Source organism: Panthera pardus, unplaced genomic scaffold, assembly GCF_024362965.1.
Source record: "Panthera pardus isolate Hobbes unplaced genomic scaffold, ASM2436296v1 HiC_scaffold_13, whole genome shotgun sequence".
Lineage (NCBI taxonomy): Eukaryota > Metazoa > Chordata > Mammalia > Carnivora > Felidae > Panthera > Panthera pardus.
In genome coordinates this window covers 137,683,022-137,701,365 of record NW_026526688.1, presented here as the reverse complement: position 1 = coordinate 137,701,365, position 18,344 = coordinate 137,683,022, and the positions used below count along the sequence as shown (strand labels likewise).

General features: G+C 38.9%; 1 protein-coding gene across 6 annotated transcripts in view; it reads right to left on the bottom strand.

Moving 5' to 3' along the window:
• The window catches only part of HNRNPD (heterogeneous nuclear ribonucleoprotein D), an 18,310-nt gene extending 2,802 nt beyond the window's left edge, over window positions 1-15,508 (bottom strand). For 4 of the 6 annotated variants that reach the window (XR_002084902.2, XR_002084905.2, XM_019466143.2 and 1 more), the window contains exons 1-6: window positions 15,002-15,508; window positions 13,094-13,150; window positions 2,471-2,639; window positions 1,737-1,898; window positions 555-686; window positions 1-96 (exon numbers count right to left, since the gene is read on the bottom strand). The exon at window positions 1-96 is cut by the window's left edge and continues 4 nt beyond it. Coding sequence is in view for 4 of the 6 variants with exons in the window: in XM_019466143.2 (XP_019321688.1) it covers window positions 1-96; window positions 555-686; window positions 1,737-1,898; window positions 2,471-2,639; window positions 13,094-13,150; window positions 15,002-15,234 (849 nt within the window). In the remaining 2 variants the exon portion in view is untranslated. The remainder of the gene's footprint in view (window positions 97-554; window positions 687-1,736; window positions 1,899-2,470; window positions 2,640-13,093; window positions 13,151-15,001) is intronic. The other 2 variants (XM_019466156.2, XM_019466179.2) reach the window with 1 other exon arrangement.
• Window positions 15,509-18,344: the final 2,836 nt, after the last annotated feature.

The following is an 18,344-nucleotide window of genomic DNA, read 5'->3' as shown; positions in this document are numbered from 1 at the left end:
ACCTCTTCCACGAGCTCTTCCTGCAAATCCTCCTCTAGATCCCCACTGTTGCTGTTGCTGATACTGTTCCTTCGACATGGCTACTTTTATTTCACACTAAAAGAGAAAATGTATGTTATTATACGGACTCACAAAGATACACCAAAATGTATAATAACCAGGAGAGCCAATACTGTCCAAAATACAGAGTTGACTAATTTGATATTTTCCTCAAAGTCAGTTTATCAAACCAATCATCAGTACTTTTAAAGAAATAATCTCCTCTAATGACATCCAAGAAGGTATCTGCTTAATATAGGTTGCTACATTCTACTCGTCGGGCCCTCAAACAGCATCTTTTGGTAAAGCCTAGACAAAATACACTTAAAAACAAATGTTTTCCTACTGCTTCCCAGTGAAAGCAAAAAAATAGTGATCAATGACTTTGATAAGTAAGAAGCCCATGAGACATCTTTAAAGCACAAGCATGCAAACTGAAGCCTTTCAGAAAGCTAGATGATGAAACCCTCTATAAAAGCTAGTATTCTCTACAAGTAAATGGATGCTTAACTTACTTTACTAAGACCAACATTGTGGTATTTCTTTTCCATTATCTTCTTCACTGGTTCCTCTTCCTTAAAGGTAATAAAGCAGAATCCACGCCTCTTATTGGTCTTGTTGTCCATAGGGAGCTCTATGGATTCCACCTGAGATCAAAAATAAGTTTTAATACCTTAGTTTGCATGTGACTGACAATAAAAGCACAAGTTTAGTGGGGAAAAATGCACAAAAAAACATGTTTGGCCCTCAAATTCTATTCTGCAGTCTCTCTCCCTGTTTATTCTAATCTTTTGAAAGAATTCTTCCAATAAAAATATCCAGTCCACCTAAGTCTTCAAATCTATTTATAAAAATAAGCTTCCCAGGATACTGACATTTGCTACCTCATTCAAGGGTCACATATTCAAATGCCAACCAAGAACAGAAGGCAACAGTCAATTTTAAGAAAAACAGAATAAAGATGACCGCATTTGGGAGAAAATGGCAAGTGGTGAGGACCACATATGACTAACCAAAGGGGGAGGCTACTACTCTCATCTTAGATGGCTGCTGCCCATATAGGAAGGCAATTCCAATGTTGCTTGCTCTTGCAAATATGTAAGAAATGCTACATATCCAGGTATTTGTGGGAAATATCTCAACCTAAATATTAACAAAACATCTTCTGTTTAAATCAAGCAAAAGAAGTGTCTGCAGGCTGTATCTGGCAGGCAAGGCCACAAACTTCTCATCTTAGCTTTAACCCATTACTTCACAAAAGGAACTTCAGTTTCTCCAAGTCTGTAATTAGACTCATAAAAACTGCACATGTACGTTTTTAAATTGAGAAGGCACTACACCTTATTCTTAAGAATTCATTTCTTTCCTAGTCTCAACTGAACCATTTCCTTCTATTATCTCAGGTAATCCAACCTGGATTTCTTCCTCATGTTTATATTTTTATTTCTTCTACTAATCTGGTAAGTTCCTCAAGGTAAGAACGTCTGTTACATCTTTGCATACTCTGTACCTTCAATATATGAAAAAAATACAATCATCTAACCTTCAAAGATGTGCTAATGGAAGTATTTACAATATCCTGCTTTCAAAACAAATCACATAATCAGCCCAAACTTCAAAACAACTTTGAAAATATAATGTGACAATTATATTCACATTAATTTTGAAAAAAATTGGGTCAAAACATGATCACATACCTCACCAAAACCACCAAAGTACTCCCTTATTTTCTCTTCAGGTGTATCTGGAGAAAGGCCACCAACAAAAATTTTTTTAACAGGCTCTTTTGTTTTCATGGCTTTGGCCCTTTTAGGATCAATCACCTTCCCATTCAATTTATGTTCTTTCTGATCCATGACCTAGGAAATTGAAGTTTTTCATTTTAAGTATGTACCTTAATTTAAGTTCAGATTATTAACTTAACTTAATAATTATAGTTAAATAAATATAGCTAATGCCAGGTATATGTTGACTTGCTTATGATTAAAGAAGTCAAACTGTGGTGATGTGACATCAGCTAATATAGAACTGTTCAAACCTAAATGCCAGTTAAGAATGGGGAGGAGGGGAAACATTTAATTACTAGAAAACCAACTCTCCATTAACTGTCAGCAACATCGTGATTGCTATTTCCCCTTAGCCCAAGAAATTTCAAAATCTATACTTTTGTGAACTTGTCACAGATCATCCCTTTAATTAGGTGTCTTTAAGTCTCAGTATTCTTAAAGTTAATTTTTTCAATTTAGTAGAGCCTGGCATACAGGAGATATACAGTAAACAATTAAAGAGGACTCTTCATAAAATATATTGGTTAAGAACTATAGCTCTAGCTTCATATACCACAAAAGGGGAAATCACAAATGGGCGAATTAGTGTTATCAAACTATCCACATCTTATATTATTAACTGATCAGAACACATAACACACTACCTTATCTACACTCTCCGACTCTTTAAATAGCACAAAGCCAAAACCCCTTGATCGCCCTGTGATAGGATCTAACTTCAGAGTGCAGTCTACAACTTCACCAAATTTGGAGAAGTAGTCCTTCAGATCTTTCTTTGTAGTGTCCCAGCTAAGGCCTCCTATAAACATTTTCCTGTAAAGACAAAAAGTAATATTAAAATGCTAAAAACAAATAAACTTTTCCACAACATTAATACCTTTCCCAAACTGCACCAATTTATTGGGCAGTGTATTAAATAATGTCCTTCCTACATAATCACATATCAAGAACACCCCATTCCAGTTGTTAGGTTTTGCTTATTACTGCTGCTATCTGCCTAATTACAAAAATAGTGAGCAAGCAGCCAATTCTTTTGACTTGCCAAAAAGATAAATGTAATCCCAAAGTAAAAATACTGTACATCTAAGTCTTCCTTAAATTCCAGGTTAAGTATTGGTAAAAGCAAAAGACAGAATTTTAGCTTCAAATTTCCCTTCCAATCATTAAACCTGTAAAAAGGCTACATAGTCCCCACTGATCACAGCAACCAGCATATTTTTATGCTGAAGCTCCTTTCTATTTAACAGTAATTCTCTGTCATTAACAAAACTCTTAGCACATAAAATGGAAAATTCTAAGTCTCACAATTAGGTTTTAAGTTTTTGGATTGCTAAGAGTCTTTAATAAAGACAAAAGTAACGTGAACAATTTAGTGAACAAGAATTACCCACTGAAGCACAATCCACTAATTAACTTATATGATTTATTTACAGTAGAACCTCAGTTAACCAGCAATAAAATATTTAAACCTTGAAGATGCTAAAAGTGACAGGTGGTAAGTGGAAACCACCAAAACACTTTAAGACCAAAAATACATACTCAAAAAAATTTTTCTCAGGTGAAGTATTATTTTTATTACAGCAAAATGCCATAATGCTCAGACTTGGCAGCTCTGATTCCTTTGACATCTGCCCCCTTTGCCACCCCCTAGCCCGCCCCAAAGACCTTACACATACCACCTACCCTTTAAAGAGACAGGACTGGAGATTTTTTAAGGGTAAACTGTCAGAATTTGTTATGTGAAGGCTAAAACTTTTAAGGGAATAAAATCATGCTTGCTCAACAATTTCTCATCTTTGTAATTGGGGTGGATAGGGAAGTGATACTAACTTTTGGCTCCAGGTAGAAATTAAAGCAGGAAACATCTCCATCTTGTGGGCATTTAGGACATTGCCACTAAAGCCAATTCCTGCAACAAGAGGCCAATTGTGTCCCTGGAAGGAGATCTTGTTCAGCTTCTCCCCTAAAGATGCCAGATTAACTGAGGTGTTACTGATCTTACTTTCTCACCATAGACTTGTTTTTAACTTCTTACAACAAAGTTTAACTTTCAGTGCACAAGAAGACTTTAAGTATATACTGTTTCCCATTTCAGATTAAGTTTTCAAACTAGTACATGTATTATAATGCGAAGCTGGGTCATTTATATGCTTAACTTTTAGGACCTCCTTTAATAAAATCTTCATGCTTGAAGTAACCTTTATTAACCCTTTTTATATTTATAATCAAATGAACATAAGAAAACACCCATAATATACAGATAATTTTTAATTATTGCAAATTTCACGGGAAAAAAGTTTTCTCAATACATCTTCTTTCATTAAAATAATGCATCTTTTAAAATCCAATCCTTGTCACTTAAATTTATGCCTTAAACACTTTACTTTTAATTTTAACCTAAAGAACCAGAGCACTTCCTTCAGAGATGAAAGTTCATTAGCAACATTTATCCTTTCAAGGTAGGGACACTGATATATTTTTATAAATGAGAAATAACAAACTATAATGCAATGACCTCTTGCTCAGGTATCAATGGCAATTCTAGAACAGAAACAACTTCAATTTGAAATTTAATGAATTACCACCTTCTGGGATTAAAAAATTTTCCATCAATAATTTAACAATTTGAGATTATTTCAGCCTGAAGAGAATAAATAAATAACAAAAGCCTTTTTTAAAAAAACTAAAGTTGAGGGGTGCCTGGGTGGCTCAGACAGTTAAGCACCCAACTCTTAATTTTGGCTCAGGTCAGGATCTCAAGTGATAGGGCCCCCTGTCTGCTTGGGATTCTCTCTCCCTCTGGCTCTGCCCCTGTCCCACTCATGCTCAAGTACTCTCTCTCATAATAAATGTTAAAAAATAAAATAAAATAAATAAAAACCTAAAGTTGAAAGGCATGAATATTGTCTCATCTGTTCCTCTGATATTAAGACAGAACTAAGTTTGACTTTAATTTCCAAGGCAAAGTTTACGTAAGTGTTCTTGATTTAAAACTATTTAAGGGGCGCCTGGGTGGCTCAGCTGGTTAAGCATCAGACTCTTGATTCCAGCTCAGGTCAAGATCTCATGGTGAGATCAACCCCCAAGTTGGGTTCTGTGCTGTTGGCACGGAGCCTGCTTGGGATTCTCGTTTTCTGTGCCTCCTCTGCTTGCATGCTTATGCATGCTCTCTCTCAAAATAAACATACGTTAAAAAAACAAATTTAAAAAATTATAAAAAAAATAAAATTATTTAAGGGGTGCCTGAGTGGCTCAGTTAAATGTCCAATTCTTGATTTCAGCTCAGGTCACGATCCCAGGTTCATGGGACAGAGCCCCAAGTCGGGCTTTGTGCGAAGCATGAAGCCTGTTTAAGATTCTGTCTCTCTTCCCCTCTGTCCCTCTCCCCAACTCATACTGAGGAAAAAACAAAGAAAAAGAAAAATTATTAAAAAAACAGAAAATTACAAAAAAATAAATTATAACCCTATGAATGAGACTGAGAGGCATGTTCCATTACTATTCACAAGCCCCAAATGTTTTTCACAGCATAGGAAGTCAGTTTTCTTAAATAGATAAGCATCCTAACCCATCAACTGGCCCAATAAAGAACTCTCTAAAGAAACTTCTCACCTTTAATACAATTGTTAGTTCGGGCTGTTCAATGTGTCTACCTTAAAGCTAAAAGGCCACTTGAAGATGTTGTTTTTCCTCAACAATCAAATCCCAAAATTTTTGGCCAACTATAATTTAAACATATTCCATAGGAGGATTATTTCCCCAAAAACTACAATGAAACACACAGTAAAACTTCAGCTATCCAGCACCTTTAGAGAATGAGCCAAATATTCCACCTTCTTTAAAACACTGCCTGCCTTCCAATTTCTACATTATTTGGGATGAGTAATTTTTCTACAACACACACTTCTGCCTTCTTAAATACAGTAATCATGATTTAACACTGTATGGGTCAGTCACCACTAATTCATATTAAGCTACTGTTAGCATGCCCAAAGGCTCTTCTGAAATGAGAGAACAATTAATACACTAAGTGCATCTCATTTCTTACTTCTTTTAACAAGTTCTATTATTCATTTTTGCCAGATTAATCACCTGTTGCTGTTAAATCCGCCCCCCACCACCACTTTGTAGGGTGGCTAGGTAGCCAGCACTTGAACTTTGTGAATTTTGTGTAAAGTAAAAAAAGTAAACAGTCTCTGAGCCTACGTGACTCTTCTTTGAGACAAATGCATTACCATTTTGGCAGCCCAAAGCACTTTTTTTTTCCCCTACTCTAACAAGGAAGACTGCTGCACAACTGATAACCAGACAGGTAAATACACTACAATGAACACAAACTGTTCCAGATGCATTCCGTGTTAAATATAGCACATTCATAGGCACACCAGAATAGTACAGTAAGAAAGAGCCGATTATCTTAATTTTGGATAAATGGGAATTATTTTAGCCTCTCAGAACACTAGCATTCTGACAAGCTCTCCCTCAAATTATGAGATGGCAGAAGATACAATTTAAATTTTTACTTTTCTGTATTTTGCTTAAAGCACACCTACTGTCAGTCCAGATTATCTCTGCTGCCTTGGTTCAAGACTAAGTTTCAGGTTACTGTCACTCCTACAGAGCTGTGCAAACACTTACAATGAGATAGACCGAACTTCAGAAAAATCCTAAACAGCCAAGTTAAAACGTCACAAGACTTGTTCAAATAGCAACAAAAATGGGCCCCTAATCCTACAAGTTTAAAATTTGATCCTTAGTTGTAAGTGAATTGACAATCCTAATTAAAACAGGCCTTCATCTACAGAATGTTAACTCATTAATTTTGTATTCCTATCTATAAATTACTGAGCACCCAAGAGGCAATACAGTATTCAATTTAAAACACCTACTCAATGAGGCACCTGGGTTACTCAATCAGTCAAGCGTTCAGCTCTCAATTTCGGCTCAGGTCATGATTTCATGGTTTGTAAGACTGAGCCAGGCTGAGCTCTGAGCTGGGCTCTGAGCTGACAGCAGACAGCCTGCTTGAGATTCTCTCTCCCTCTCCCTCATACTTTCTCTCTCAAAATAAACTTTAAATAATAAGTAAACAAGTAAATAAATATAAAAAAACACCAACTCAACAACTGAAAGCTTGTTTTTTACAGATATTGATATTACACCATATTATAATATTAAATAACAGACATAAAGTTATACAACTCAGTGCAGATGACTTTCCAAATGCTATGCAATGTCATTTAGGAATTTAAGATTGCTTAGCGGGACATCCTATTCTAGAGTAAGTAAATTTAGAGGTAGTAAGCCAAACCCCTAGTTTATATGCTACCCCCACCACTTACTAAATATATGTATGACCCTCAGGAAAACAAATACCCATGATTGTTTCCACATCTGTAAATGAGAGGATGAACAAGTACAGGGGCACCTGGCTGGCTCAGTCCACACAGCATGCCAATCAATCTTGACTTCAGGGTTATGAGTTCAAGATCCATGTCACATGTAGAGCTTACTTAAAAAGAAAAATAGCATTGGGGCACCTGGGTGGCTCAGTTGGTTAAACATCCAACTTTGGCTCAGGAATCTCAGTTTGTGAGTTTGAGCCCCACGTCAGGCTCTGTGCTGACAGCTCAGAGCCTGGAGCCTACTTTTGGATTCTGTGTCTCCCTCTCTCTCTGCCCTCCCCCACTCATGCTCTCTCTCAAAAATATAAACATTAAAACAAAACAAAACAAAAAAAGTACAAAAGGAAAAAATAGTATTAATAAATGAGGAAGTACACTTCAAGGGCACAGAACATAGTCTGAAACATCCCAAGTATTCAATATAAAGTTGTTATTTAAAAGGGGCAGAGCACAATTTAAAGTAACTTAATAAAGCAATGTTTTCATTTACTCACAGGCTTAATTTTTTTAAATCTGCATGAACTATATAAAGTTGCCAACATTAACAGGAAAAGGCCAGAATGAGGTTTCATATAAATGGATCCTAAGATTATTTTCAATATTAAATAATACTTAAAGTAATCCAGAGATATTTAAATATCCCATGTAAAAAATACAGACTAGAAATTAGATTGTCTAAAAAACTCAAAATGTAGTTAAAAAATCATCTTGAGGACTTGTCTGTAATCCACATAAACACCAAGTTTAGTAAGGAATTAATTTCAAATTATAAAAGAGGTAATACATATGCAACAGGGCTGATAGAAATATTGATTTAATACTGTTTTTCACACCCCAAAAACATTCTCTGTACTGAGATCACTAGGTTTAACACTCCAAAGTCAACAGTTACTTTATTTAAAGTCCTTCTCCTAAGAAGTTGAAACACCTTTTTCGAGGTAAAATGATAAACACCATTACACTCCCAATTTTGAAATAGGGTCAAAAAAAAATATTCTGTAATTTTCAAACACTTCCTAACAACTCCTGTATGTGGTTTCATAACAAGTTCTGACAGTTTAAAAAACACAACAGAAATGTCAAGTACATAACATGACTGGCCAATCACTGTCACCTTTCAGAATATTACTCAACTAAGCCACCAATTCTTATTTATATTTTCTAGTGTGTTATCATTAAAATTCATTTAAAATCCTAAAATGACAAAATATAATGAAATCCCACCAACATGAGTAAAATCAGTATTTTTCCTTAGAAAGTATACATTTAAAGTTAAGTAACTAGTTACCTATAACGGGGGGCAGGGGTTACTTTTTACAACCAGATGACACCATATGGTAGGGTAATCATTTTACAATCTGTATAAAAAATACCTTTGGAAACAGACTGACAAACTTTTAATAAGTCAGTAAAGATTAATTCCTCTAGCCTAGTATATGAAGTCTCAGTGCTACTTCATCCTTTAGAATGAACTTATAGGACTAAAAAAGATAATTAAGTTGAAAACATAATAAAATGACAGTTTTTAAATGTTCAACCCAAAAATCTCCCCTTTTTCCTTTCATTCCAAGGAAAGAATGACTTCCTGTAATTTGGCTTTTAAAATAATCTCTCGATCAGCTTTAAAAGGTAAACTCCCATCTACCTGAAGGTTAAGGAATGGGGTTTCCTTAACCTAGAGGTTAAAGTTCTGGTTAACTGAGATTACTACACATTCACAATTCTGTAGTTTTCCATTGGAAACCAATTTAGACATCAACACTGAACTAAGAAAATGATTTTTGCCTTCTTGATGAAATTTTAAGACTCTTGCAATGCTTTAAAATCACATTACTTTTTAACAGTAGAAAAGAAAAATTATAGAAGATTGCTTCCATGACAATGCCTATTAGTTGCTTTTTGAGTATATTTGCTAATAATTTTTCATCTGTGTTTCTTACAAGACTAAAGGGGGAGAGGGAGAATTTCCTAGCTTGAACTGTGTGGTATTTCAAATCCAGATAAGCAGGAGTTTACAAGACATGACCAATACTTAACTATCACCTTGATTATTGGCCAAACACTACCAGTAATAAAGTCTCCCCACCCCCAAATAGTCTTGAATATCTAGCTCCAATATACAATTTAATACTCCAGAAACTAAAACATGCTTACCTTTACTCCACAGGAGTAAATCACTGGCAGTATCAACTATTAAGGCACCGGATAAACACACACAAGCTATGAAAGCAGGCTATGTGGTCAATCTTCCTGTGATGAGCATTGTTTCCAACACATAGATCAGCAAACCAAGTAACAAACAGGTTATATTACCTGAAACCACACTGTTTGAAGTGAAGTAACAGAAAAAGATCCCACGCTTCCAGCATCCAGTTCAGTGCCCTATCTACTAAAATGTTGAAGCAGAACTAGTCAAATAAAACTTGGACTAACAGTTATATTTCATTCCATTTGTCAATCTGCACACACACTTGAAGTGCACAGCTTTGAGTGGAATAGGAAAAAAGTTATTATTCTGCTCCTTTTAAAATGCTTTCAAGCATAACACATTATCACCTGAAGACTAAAACTAATTCTCCATATTGGCCATAAACCACAAATCCCAATAGTGGATTCAAAACTTTCTTATATTAGAGCAGCCTTACAGGGAACAGAAGAGCCAGACAATATTAAAAATACACAGTAAAGGGGCGCCTGGGTGGCTTAGTCGGTTGAGCATCCACTCTTGACAGCGGCTCAGGTCATGAGCTCGCAGTTGCGAGATCGTGAGATGGGGGCCTGCTTGGGATTCTCTGCCCTTCCTCCACTCACACGCTCTTTCACTCACTCTCAAACAGAAAACAGTAAAAAAAAAAAAAAAAAAAAAAAAAATACACAGTAAATATACTTATAGAAGAGATCACATGATTTGAGGGAAAAACCCAGGCCTAAGGCCAAGTATTTATCTCAAAAGGCAGCACTGAAAATCCTCAATGATTTTCTCTAATTCCAAACCCTAAAAGGTCAGTGGATTTTTAGTATTTTCCATATTAGAGATTTTGAAATGAAAAGAATTTAATACTCCTCCTTTCTATGTTCACCATCTTGAGACTTGGGAGCATTAATTTCTGCAATTTTAACACTAGAAACTTATCAAAGGTCCCAAAGAACACTAAAATTCAGACCATCTACTCAGGGTCTCAACTTTTACAGTAAACCCAAATTGACTGAATTAAAGGCCAGTAAATTAGGTATGAGATTGCTCTAAAAGTGTTTTAGAAAGCAACGTTCAGAATGCCCCAAAAGCAATAGGGTATAGATAATAATCTCAAATATTTAAAACAAAAACATGTATGACCATTTCTTAAAAATCAGACAGCAGTCAACCAACAGTAAAATTCACAAAATTCCCCCCCAAAAAAAAATCACACTTTAGTTTATATGCTAAGTTATAGGACTAGATCTACTGCCCTGTTATTAGAAAAGTACTGCCGTATTTTGGCTGATAACCGAATGGAACTATTTTTGCTTTCTGTCCAGTCCAATGTGGGCAAGTCAATGTACCTACCTTATAAAACTGTCTGAAAGCTAACACAGTATTATAGTTTCCCACTGATCTTGAAACTTAAACTCTCCTCCAGTAGCTTACTATATGACGTGTATATTTTGACCAACACAAAATTTTGTTACCTACTCTAAAAGAACTGAAGCCCAGTAAAGAACATGAGCCCACACCAAAATGGGAAATTCCAGTGCAACTGCTTAAAAGTAAAAACTAGGAATGTTGAGTTGGAAAGATAAAAATAAGGTGAACTGAAAAAAGCATTTTATTACAGAAATAATTACTCTAAAGGTCTTAAGTGTGGAAACATCCACAAGAAGTGTAACAGGCATGCCCTCCTAAGAACAACTGTTTATTCTTATACTCAACATTAAAAAAAAAAAAAAAAACTTTGGGGTATCTGGGTGGCTTAGTTAAGTGTATGACTCTTGAATTTGGCTCAGGTCATGGTCTCATGTGGGATCAAGCCCCACGTGGGGCTCCACGCTGACAGGACAGAGCCTGCTCAGAGCCTGCTTGGGATTCTCTCTCCCCCTCTCTGCTCATCCCCCCACTCACACTCTCTCAAAATTAAAACTTTAAAAAAACAAACTTTAAGTTCACAACAAACTCGTTTTTTAAATATTTTTAGGATTGAAATGTAATCACTTTATTCAAGTTAAAATTATAAAAACTAATGCAAACCAAATGTGTTTAAGAAACTAAATTCAGATGATTTTATATCTAGTAGAGCCAGTCTTATCCTCACTCCTGAGACTATTATGAAACTGCTGCACGATATCCCTCATGCTGGGAGACAGAAAGGAACAGAGAGTGGGCAAGTACACAAACCAAAAAGAAAAACAATAGTATCTGAAACAGGATGAGGCTGGCTGATCAGGCAGTAACTTTAAACAGTCAAATACTAAACTCTAAAACAAAGACATTATTTGTTAAATGTAAACTTGCTTAACTCAGAATGAAACTCTGTTAAATCCTACTTGCAGAAAATTAAAAGAGGTCATAATCTAAAACTTTCACTATCAATATTTAATTGTCCATTTTTCCTTAAGAGGTTGCTCAAAAAACTTGTCAAGTTACATTACTGGGTAGCAGGGCAAGAGTAATTCTTACAAGATCGTAACAATGATCTCAGACCTAAGTTTATGGTCCTTTCTAATCACTGAACTGCTTATGTAAGATTTAAAATATGTAATAGAGTAAAAAAGTCAAGAGTAACAGTTTAATCTTACTTAATTTGACACAATTAACAGTGAAAATGAACAATCACAGTGCCAAGTGGATTATTTTCATCAAAAGTATCTTATTTTGTATGTCAAACTAACCCCAGTCTTTTTACTTTTCCCTTTTGCCTATTTCCAGTCTGCTTTATCTGCAATGTAAAACTGGACAGATTTTAGTAGATGAGAATATAGTAGTAAGTAAAGCTCGTGTAAAATTTAAATGTTATCCCAATTGGATTCTTCAAATAGAATGTAGTTTGTACAGCAGCTCTAAGTCAACTATCTACAAATTACTGGTCCTCTAAACTCCAGTGGTGGTGGATACAAACTCCTGGAAAACTCAAATATAATCAATCCTAAAAGCAGAAAGATTGACATTTAGGGGAAACGAGGTATAAAAAGAACAATAATCTACCAGCCTTCCAAGAAAAAGTCATGCAATTTCAGCTACATGTGAACCAACCAACTGTAATTAACATTCCAACCAAATCACACTGAAAATAAAAAATCTGGTAAGAGCTGAATGTAGTGAAAAGCCACATCAGCCCGCCTCTGATTAGTACATATCCAATCGTTATTCAAGTTCTACTTACAAATATGGCTGGAGATAAATAAATTTTTGCACAATACATACACACGCTACTTTAAAAATTGTTTTACTTTTCACATATCCAAAATATTTCAGTAGAACATGCAAGACATTTTAAACACACAAGATTTTGTATCAGGTAACCTTCCCATTTAACATTAAACTTAGACATCCAACAAAAATATCTGTCCTAAAAAAAAAAATCAAATTTAAAATTACTGTACTATATTTTCTTGTTCAAATATAAAAATATTACTAATTATATTAAGTTTTATTTAACCAAACCACAATTACATGCATTACCACAGACCAAAAACCATGTAATGGCATTAATTTTGCCCAAAGATCACACACGATGCCTAAAGGTTTTATATCCCAGGCACAAGATATCCTACTGTACTATGTCTAGAATTTCCTGGGGATCAATGGGCAACTAACCAATACACAGCCTCTGCATGTTATGACTACTGAAACCTTTATAATACAGAAATAAAATTTAAAAGTTTTACCATTCTTCCCGCTGTGCCGTCGCTGCTTCAGAGTGTCGTGGGGAGGAGTTTGAATGGCTAGGGAATTAACAACCGGTACAGCAACCAATCAAAATTCTAGTTTTAGTTTTTGACATTGTTAGGGCTAAAAACTTTAATTCATTTACACTTCAGTTCAACAGTAGGAAACTACAAAGGCAGCTGCTTTGTGATTTGAAAAATCAGGGCTAAAGCCTGCCCCAAACAGCACGTTATACAATTAATCATTTTGGTGCCTCTGTCCAAAGAACAGAATTCAGAAATAAAAACCAAAATGTTAAAGGTTTAAGTTTCCAAATATTTAACATATTCCTTTCTTAAACCATATGCAATTCAAAATTAACTAAGAAAAGCTAGTTTCCCATCCCACCTCCATTCTCCCAAAGCCAGCACAATCAGCCTGACAAGTCTGCCTAGGCTGAGATTATTAAACTCGACATTCTAAGGTGCTTCTCTTTCCCACCCTCCAAATCTCGTGTTCTTTCCCAATAAAGGAAATCATGTTTTCTAATACTGGATCAAAACGACATCTTAACTGCTTTTACTTTCCACACCGTTCTCCTTGTTATAGTGAAGGAAAAAAAAAAAAAAAACAGAATGACACACATAACCCATTACAAAAAGGAATGGAAGCGTTAACCCAAGAACAGCGGTCGGTAACGGGAATAAGAAAACCTAACCAAGAACCCCGATTTAGTCCCTCCTGCTAACTCCTGTATTATGCTTCCGCTCCCAAATGCTGCACTCTAATAGATCAAATGCAGCTTTAAATAGTATATACAACTTATTCCGAATGGAGGAAGGCAAGTCAGTACTTAAACCTGCAAAAAAAAAAAAAATCATGCCACAGCACAATAAAGAGTTCGTTTTTATGAAAGAAGGCTGGCAGGCCTCCTTTAACAGTGGGTAAGAGAGCGGGAAGGAGAAATCAAGAGAGACCAAAAAAGGATCCTGGCCACGGGGATGGGGTTTTAAAAAAAAAAAAAAAAAAAAGGAAACTGCACATGAAAAGTAAGGTTACGATCAGTAAGAACAGTTAGGGAATCCAATAGCTGAGGGCGCGAAAAGGGTGCGCGGTTAGAATAACTCCGCGGGGTGGGGGAAGGGCAGCCAGCTAGCCGAGCTAGAAAGAGCTCCAGTCAAGTGCAGGCCCCGCCGGCAAGGAACTTAACCAAAGCCCATAAAGCAAAAGCCAACGTACCAACAAGCGATTCAGGGAATCTCACCAGGCCCAATATGTTCCGTAGGCTGAAAAGTAGGGCCTATGTACTCAAGCTGTAGTTCCATAACGTATTGTGGAAAATCGAAGAGACTGAAACCAAACTTATCCAAAATACTAAGAAAACATTCGGCCTGAAGCCGAGGCGGGAGGAGCTGAGGAGTGGGCAGCTTACACGTTCCCCAAAGCATGCGCTTATAAACGAATCGCATCGTCTGGGGATGCTAAAGTGGACGCACCAAATAAACCTTAGATCCCGGCATAAAAGCTTCCGAGTCTACCTTTATGGTTGGGACTTTATAAAACAAGGAAGAAATGGGACAGTGGCGCAAGAAAAAAGGTACCCCTCGACAGGCGGGAAAAAATCCTGGCGGCTAAGTCAGTGGGAGGAGACCCAAGGCGAGGGAGGGAAGGAGGGCGGGCCAGGGAGCAGCATGGTGACGGCTAAAGGTGGAAACGTGTGTGATGGGGGAGGGGACGATAAGCAGGCAGGGGGAGAAGGAAACGAAAGCCCCGGGGAACCCAGCATAGAGAAGAAGAGAACTGTGCAAGAAGACTGCACGGAGGGCTGGAGGGCGGGCAGAGAGCGGGAACGAGGCCTAATGGCGGGGGGATAAGGAGGGGGAGGGGGACTAGTTGGGCCTGACTATCCCGGGTCGCCCCTTACTCACCCTTCATCCTCCTCGTTCTTACTGGCATCGATCTTCGCCCCTTCCGACTCGGCGCTGCCCCCTTCGGTGCCTCCAGCCGCGGTTCCGCCCCCGGTCCCGGCTCCACTTCCCGCCGCCGCCGCTGCCCCCTGCGCCGCCGCCACCATGGCTCCCTCTTGCTCGCCTGCCGAGCCGCCTACCGCCGCCGTTGCCGCCGCCGCCGCCCCGTCCCCGCCGAACTGCTCCTCCGACATAGTGCTTACTGCCTCCGCCGCCGCCGAGACTACACCCGCCGCTGCCGCGAACCGAAACTAGCAGCAAAGTAATCCCCGCCGCTGCCGCGCGCCCGCTCTACCGCGCGAGGCACACAACAAGACAGAGAAGGCGCGCGCGGCTGCAAAGGCTCCTGCGCCTCTCCCTGGCCTGCCCCCCTCGCCTCCCACACTCGCGCAGCGCGCACTCCCGCTCTCTCTAGCTGCACTAAAAAAGAATAAGCAGCAGCGGCGGCCGCTCTTGCCTCCTCCTCGCTTTAATGGCGCCGCCGCGGACCACCTAAAATGGCCGACGGAAGAACGGCGCGTCCCGGTCACGTGACGCGAGAGCGCGCCCTTTGCGCCTCCCCGCCCCCTCTACCGCTAGCTTTTTTTCCTCTTCCTTTTCGGTCCCGCCCTCTCGTTCCCTTTTATACCTTCCCCTCACGCGCCGCGCCGCACAGCTTGGGGCCTTTAAAAGGAACCGGAAGTTGCGTTCCATAAGACCGCCGCGCGGGGACCATCGAGAACAAGGAACGCTGTTTCGAAGGCGCAGCTAGAGGGGCCCGCTCCCTCGCCCCCGCCCTTCCGAGGGTTCCTGGAGTCGGCCCACCCACCCCGCAGCTGCGAGCCGGAGTCGCGGCGTCGGGGTGGGGTGTGGCAGCACTTCCCAGTAGGCGACTGTGCCCCGTGCGCCTGTGGCGTAGGGGTGGGGGGGAGGGGAGGCGCACACCCGGCGGTTCCTGTCTCGTAGTGCCCAGCCGGAGGAAGGAGGCTACCTTGAGCTGGTGGCCCCGTGACTCTGGCTCTGTCCACCGCGGCACCTGGAGACGCTCGCCGTGCGCCAAGCGGCGCGCGTGCACGGACTGCCGCAGCTCCTCCGCCAGCGGTAGTTGCCCGCGACCGGGTGACATTGAGGTTTCCCCGGCTGCCGCTGCTGAGCTTCCCGACCTCAGGCGGGCCGACTGAAGACGCTGAGGATTAGGGCTCCTTTTTCTTTTAAGTTTACTTTACAAGTAAGATTTTTGCTTGCCTGCTTTTCTCCTGAAATTTTTCGTCAAAAGAAGCAGGTAACTGGCATATTTCAAAGATCAGGGATTGTTTTGCTCGATTTATTTGAAGATCCTAAAAGCGCAATTCTATGAAAAATACGGAGTTAGGAAGTGTGTGAGGTCAACCAGCGGTTCATTTCATTTAATGTTTTTTTAGTCCTTATACTAATTAGAATATATAAATGCTGTGAGTCTTTACAAGGTTTCTGAGCTTCTTGTCTTGTGGGATCTGGTTTTTAAAAGAACCGCTAAGCGTTTCTTGCAGGATAACAGTAAAGTTCTTTAATAGACCTATTAAAAATCCCAGATGTGGTGGCTGGAAACTAGCTTATTTGGGCTTTGAGATTTGCAGCTTCCTCGATACAACTAGAAGAAAATTAAGTTTTTAGGTACTTCTTTAGTCAACAGTAATTATTTGCCGATTTCGTATGTGCCCAGGCTCTGGAGAGAGAGAGTAGTGCAAAATACAGCAAAGAACTCTGAAAACATAAGTATTTTTTCCACTATGTAATTAAATAAATGTGTATTAATTGGACACTATCCAAAAATCTCAAGATGTTTAAAAATACCTATTTTTTGTTATTAATCAAGCTAGCCGAATTTACAGAATAATTAAAATTCAAAAATACAGATGAAATTCTGAAAATGTCTTAAAAATACAATCTTGGGGTGCTTGGGTGGTTCAGCTGGTTGAGTTTCTGACTCTTGGTTTCAGCTCAGGTAATGAGCACAAGGTTGGTAGGATTGAGCCCTGGGTGAGGCTCTGCACTCACAGCAGGCAACTGGCTTAAGAGTTTCTCTTTTCTCTCTCTCCCTCCTCTCCTCCCCCTCACATGCATTTTCTCTCTCTCTCTCTCTCTCTCTCTCTCTCTCTCTCTCTCAAAATAAATAAGCTATATACTCCTATATTCTCTTTTTGTTGTTGTTGGTTTCATGTTTATTCATTTTTGAGACCCCGCATGAGCAGGGGTAGTGGCAGAGAGAGGAAGTCACAGAATCGGAAGCAGGCTCCAGGCTCCAAACTGTCAGCACAGAGCCCACCACAGGGCTCGAACTGGAACTCACGTACCTCAAGATCGTGACCTGAGCCAAAGTCTGAGGCTTAACTGACTGAACCACCCAGGCACCCCTATATTTTATTTATATATATACTTAACTGTATTAAGCAAATCATACACAGGCGGTATAAAGAACGTATCTTAGATCAAGTGATAGTGACTTCAGGTATGTCTCCACTTGTCAAAATAATAGCCTAGGAGAAAGTGGGTATTGAGCTCAAACCAAATACTTAAATTTAGAGACAACTAGGAGGGCTCTGGATATTTTCTGTCTTCAAGAGAGTATTTTGATTTTTGTTTGTTTGTTTGTTTGTTTGTTTTTTTAAAGATAGCTCAAGCAGGGGAGAGGGGCAGAGGGAGAGAAAAATCTCAAGCAGGCCCCATGCTCAGCATGGAGCCTGGTGGAGGGCTCAATCTCAAGACCCTGGGACCTGAGCTGGGATCAAGAGTTGGATGCTCAACTGACTGGGCCACCCAGGCGGCCCAGAAGATTCTTTGGCTTTTAAGACAGCTTTAGACATGCCCACCTTTTAGTAATAAGACTTTTCCAAAAAGGTTCATTTTAATTCACAAGTAGTCAGTAGCTTCTGGACTTCCTGGAAATTGTATTGAAAATTCCAGAAAACCTAGGAGTGATTTTAAATCTAATACCTTTACCATATGCTATGTAAGTCTGGATAATGCCATGTCAGTTATGTCCCTACTTATTATGGCCCAGATCTCTCTATTCTGTGCTCCTTCATTCACCTACATTCCTCTTAGAACTCATTTTACTTCATCCTTTGTTCTTTTCACGTTCTTCATCTGCCTAATAAACTTCTATTCCTATTTTTAAAACCCAGTCAAATGTTACTACTTCTGTGAAACCTTCCCAGACTCCCTGAGGCAGATTTAATCAGCCAGTCCCACAGCCTTTTAGCCTTACTTAAGGTCTTCTAAATATGCAATTGTACTAGACCATGAGTTCCACGAAAGCAAAGATAATGTGTTTGGTGTATCCTCC